The sequence below is a fragment of the Neomonachus schauinslandi genome, unplaced genomic scaffold (genome assembly GCF_002201575.2).
Source record: "Neomonachus schauinslandi unplaced genomic scaffold, ASM220157v2 HiC_scaffold_2361, whole genome shotgun sequence".
NCBI lineage: Eukaryota > Metazoa > Chordata > Mammalia > Carnivora > Phocidae > Neomonachus > Neomonachus schauinslandi.
The window spans coordinates 517-5,515 of record NW_025411051.1 but is presented as its reverse complement, the minus strand read 5'-3'; the positions used below and the strand labels follow the sequence as shown (position 1 = coordinate 5,515).

Genomic DNA, 4,999 nt, shown 5'->3' with positions numbered 1-4,999 from the left:
AAACAGTGATTCAAAGGGGCACTTGCACCCCCTGAATGTTTATAGCAGAGATGTCCACAATAGCTAAACTATGGGAAGAGCCCAGGTGTCCATTGACAGATGAATGGATAAAGAAGATCTGCTATATATACCCATTGGAGTACTACTCAGCCATCAAAAATGAAGAAATCTTGCCATTTGCAACCAGGGGGATGGAACTAGAGGTTTTTATGCTAAGTGAAATAAGTCAATCAGGAGGACAATTATATGATGTCAGTCATGTGGAATTTACGAAAGAAAATAGATGAACACAGGGGAATGGGGGGAAATAAAATAAGTCAGGGAGGTAGACAAAGCAAAAGAGACTCAAAAAAATAATTTATATGCGAGAGCATGAGCGGGGTGAGGGGCAGAGGCAGAGAGAGAAGCAGTCTCCCCACTTAGCAGGGAGCCCAGCATGGGGCTGGATCCCAGGACTCCAGTTTCATGACCTGAGCCAAAGGCAGGCACTTAATGGACTGAGCCACCCAGGCGTCCCGAGAGAGTCTCAACTATAGCAAACAAACTGAGGGTGTTGGAGGGGAGATGGGTGGGGGACGGGGTAACTGGGTGATGGGTGTCAAGGAGACAGGTGATGTAATGAGTGCTGGTGTTATATGCAACTGATGAATCAGTCAATTCTACCTCTAAAACTGAAAAAAGGGGGTTAGTGAACAGGGTTAGAGTATAATACCCACAAACTTATGTTGTGAAACATAATTTTCTCTCTAAATTTATCACCTGGAAATACAGTTTAAAGGTCTCCAACGTCACTCCATAGCACAGTTGCAACCTCTCTCGTATCCAGACTGCATGTCAGGCCTGAGGACCCCTGGACTCTATCCAGTTCTGCTCTGCCAGTCCCTGTCAATTGAGCATTTTCTTTTCTAGAAATGTGCAAAGCTTTGTGCACATAAAAGACCATTTCCAACTATTTGTTTGATTATATCTGCTGAAATGAGAAATGCTAAAACCTCAGTTAATCACCTCTCTTTTTCTCCAGAGACAAAGAAAACGGCAGTGTCAAGAAATCCAGCTAATTCTGTCTCAGCTGCAGTCCACCTGCACCCTCTGCCCGCTGCCCACTGCACGATAACCCCAGGTATGGTGTTTGCTTTTCCAGACATGGAGAGAAAGGGACTAGAGTTTTCATTCAGTAGTTGACTCTCCTCCTACTGATGCTGATGGTGCTGGATCTCCCGTGGGGTCCTGGCTGGCTCTGTTAGGGGACGTGTAGGTGAGGAATGAGGAGAGCCGGGGGGCCAACCTGGCTCTGGGAATGTGAGCTTCGGTCCGGGGGTCTCAGGGCTGTGAGATCCCTTCCCTCCAGAAGCAGGGCTCAGCAGGGGTCAGGTTTGGCAATGGATCCCCCAGGATGTGAGCTGGCTGCCCTGCCCAGCAAGCTCTTCACCCCCACAGCTGCTAACAGCCACTTGACCTTAGGCCTGCTGAAGCCTGAAAGGTCACAGAGTGTCCAAGAACTTTCCCACATGATCATGCAGTTGAAGAAACCTGGGATCCAAGATGGTAACAAACAGGGAAAGTTTAGCTTATGTAAAACAGGCAGTAGAGTAGATAGCTGCCTGCTCAAGCCCCTCCAGAGCCAAGATAGTGGCCAGCAGGAGGCTGATGAAGGAGCTTGAAGAAATCCATGAATGTGGAATGAAAGACTTCCGTAACATCCAGGTTGATGAAGCTAATTTATTGACTTGGCGAGGGCTCTTTGTTCCTGACAACCCTCCATATGATAAGGGGGCTTTCAGAATGGAAATCAACTTTCCAGCAGAGTACCCACTCAAACCACCGAAGATCACATTTAAAACAAAGATCTATCACCCGAACATCGATGAAAATGGGCAGGTCTGTCTGCCAGGAATTAGTGCTGAAAACTGGAAGCCAGCAACCAGAACCGGCCAAGTAATCCAGTCCCTCACAGCACTGGTGAACGATCCCCAGCCTGAGGACCCACTTCGGGCTGACCTAGCTGAAGAATACTCTAAGGACCATGAAAAATTCTGTAAGAACGCTGAAGAGGTTCCAAAGAAATACGGGGAGAAGCGACCTGTGGACTACTCTGCCGCAACGGATTCCAGCGAGTGTGAGCGGAGACCCCGCAAAGCAGGACTCTGCGGAAAATCGACACGTGCCGCTGCCTGGCGTTTGCTTGTGGCAGGTACTAACTTTCTACAGTTCTCTTAATCAGACGTGGTCTAGGTAACCTGTATAGAAAGGATTAAAAATTTAAGATGTTCTTAAAAAAAAAAAAAAAAAAGCTACCTGTTCAAAGCTACTGAGAGACTTGCTTACTGGTCAGCCCGGGCCACTATCAGGCATCAGTCCAAACAGGGACTGGTAGTCCCCACTTTAAAGCTGCCCTCAGGAAGATTTGGGGGGCACTGGGCACTGTCCCCTCTGGAGGCTATGCAGCTTTGGGGGACCAGCCTGAGCCTAACAGGCCCCAAGAGCCAAAGGCTAGCTAACAGAGTACATACTGCACATGTGTGGGAGACACAGGTCAGGGGAGCCTGGGATCTGAACCAGGGCATCTGTAGGGACAGGCTGAGTTCTAGTAGTGAGCTACTGGGCCCAGGACATGGCCTAATTACAAGTGCTAGTCTGCACAAATGTGCCAGTTCTTCCCCCTGAAGACACACCTAGAGGAATCTGGACTGCCCTGTCAGGCAAGGCAATGCAGGATGGGTTGAGATTTCCTCCAGTAAGAGACACCCAAGAGCCTTGATTATGGTAGCCGGGGACCCCATCAGGCAGCCAGTCTAAGTGGGGAGTGACTGAGCCAGGTTGAAGCTGCCACCTCAGAAAGAGTTTTGGGGAGTGAGCTCTGTCCACCCCGGGAACGCTGCAGGTTCAGGGGACCCGACGGGCCTGGTAAACCGGGGCAGCCCAACACTGCTGGCCGACAGTGTAGACACTCTTGGCACACACTGCTTGTCTCTCCTGGTTTAGCACCCCATATCCTCTCCTGTCTTTACCTGCTAGACCTAACCAGCTATCACCTGCATTTCTCCATACTGATTGTCTGCATCATATTATGCATACATCTTGGATTTCTTTCCTGTCCTTTCCTTTCCTTTGCTTCCCCTCCCTCCCTCCCTCCATCTCTTCCTTCTTCTTTCCTCCTTTCTTTCTTTCATTCTTTGTTTCTTTCTTCTTTCTTTTCTCTCTTTCTCCCTCTCTTCTCTCTCTCCTACCTCACACCCACGCCCCTCCCTCCCATCCTTCCTCTTTCTTTCCTTTCTTTCCTTCTTTCTTCCCTTCTTCCTTCCTTTCTCTTTCTCTCTTTCTCCCTCCCTTCTCTCTCTCCTACCTCCCACCCACGCCCCTTCCTTCCTTCTTTGCTTCCTTCCTTCCTTCCTTCCTTCCTTCCTTCCTTCCTTCCTTCCTTCCTTCCTTCCTTCCTTCCTTCCTTCCCTCCATTTCTTTATGCTAACTGGGACACATTAATTTTTATTTTTTAAATTTTATTTATTTATTTTCTTATTAGAGAGAGAGAGTGCACAAGCAGAGGGAGCAACAGAGAGGGAGAAAGCAGGCTCCCCACTGAGCAGGGAGGTAAATGCAGGGCACCAGCCAGGACCCTGTGATCATGACCTGAGCCAAAGGCAGATGCACTGCTAACACTTTCTATTTTCTATTTTTTATAGATTTTGTCCTTTGTGTCATCCTGGTGCCTGTCCTTAATTTACTGATTCGTTCTGAGACCCACAGCACTGGTGTTTTAATCCTGTTTCTGTCATTAACCATGTGATTTTGGCCAAGCCACTTTATCTTTCTGGGCTTCAGTTTCTTTTTCTGTAAGAACAAAACAAAGATTGGACTAGGTCCTCTAAAAGCCTCTCCCTGGGACTAGAGTGTCACATATTGACTCCAAGCCTTCCCGTAATAGGCTAAGACTTAGCTGGGGAGGGTTGTTGAGGATCGTATTTGAAAATAAAATGCCTGATCTAGAAGACAAATACTTTGTCATCAGCTTGTCTTATATTTCACTTTCATTGGATAAATACAAAACAAAACAAAGAAACTTGTCATTTCTAGTGAAATAGACATTTACATTCCTGTTCAGAGAAAAAAAGAAAAAGGCCACCTCAACTAACAAATGTTTTTACAGTGTATATTCACTTAAAGCAGTACAGAGTGGATTAACATTTGGCTGTTGTATTTACATTATTAAAAGCTGTGTATATATGTATCAGCTTGGACTTGTTTTTCAGTTTCTCCAGTATATTATCAAAAAAAGTTGAAGATCAAGAAGTGGTTTAAATAAACTTTCTGCTAGCTTTCCTTATCATGAGGGAAAAAGAGAATCTTGCGTCTAGACTAGACTGAACCCGTCTTCTGTCCTACAATGCAAAGCATATTCTGCACCTCCTTCATAAGCACTGCTCACTTCCCTCCCCAGTCACAGAAGAGTGTGCTTCCCCACTGGGTTTCCATCCAGTCATCAGATTCATGATTTCTGGCCTTTTATGTAGCTTAGGGAAGCCAGTTTGCCGTTGATTGAAAGTTTATAATCTCTCTTTGGCGCAACCTGTTTAGAGTCATGGTGAGTTCCTGGTGTTCCTCTTCTTTCTTCTCAGCCCCAGAATCATGTATCATGTTAATTGACGGGTAAATACCGAACCATACTGGCATCCTCGGAATAAAATGATATTTTTAATGTATTGTTGGGTTGTGTTTGCTAGTGTTTCATTGAGGATTTTTGCATCTATGTTTATCAGAGATATTAGCCTGTAGAGCTCTTTTTTACTGGTTTATTTATCTGGTTTTGGTATCAGGGTAATCCTGGCCTCATAGAATAAATTTGTAAGTTTTCCTTTTCTTCTATTTTTTGGAATTATTTGAAAGGATTAGATGTACCAGTTTTTGTTTTTTTTTTTAATTTTTGTTAGAATTTACCTGTGAAGCCAACTGGTCTTATAATTTTGTTTCTTGGGAGTTTTTTATATTACTGATTCAGTCAACT

At 45.5% G+C, this 4,999-nt stretch overlaps 1 protein-coding gene across 1 annotated transcript; it reads left to right on the top strand.

Moving 5' to 3' along the window:
- Positions 1 to 1,379: 1,379 nt before the first annotated feature.
- On the top strand, positions 1,380 to 2,191 carry LOC123323912 (ubiquitin-conjugating enzyme E2 L3-like; the record flags this gene model as incomplete). Its single annotated transcript, XM_044912449.1, has 2 exons — positions 1,380 to 1,480; positions 1,620 to 2,191. Coding segments are annotated over exons 1-2 (673 nt in total), but the record flags the coding sequence as incomplete, so codon positions are not given.
- Positions 2,192 to 4,999: the final 2,808 nt, after the last annotated feature.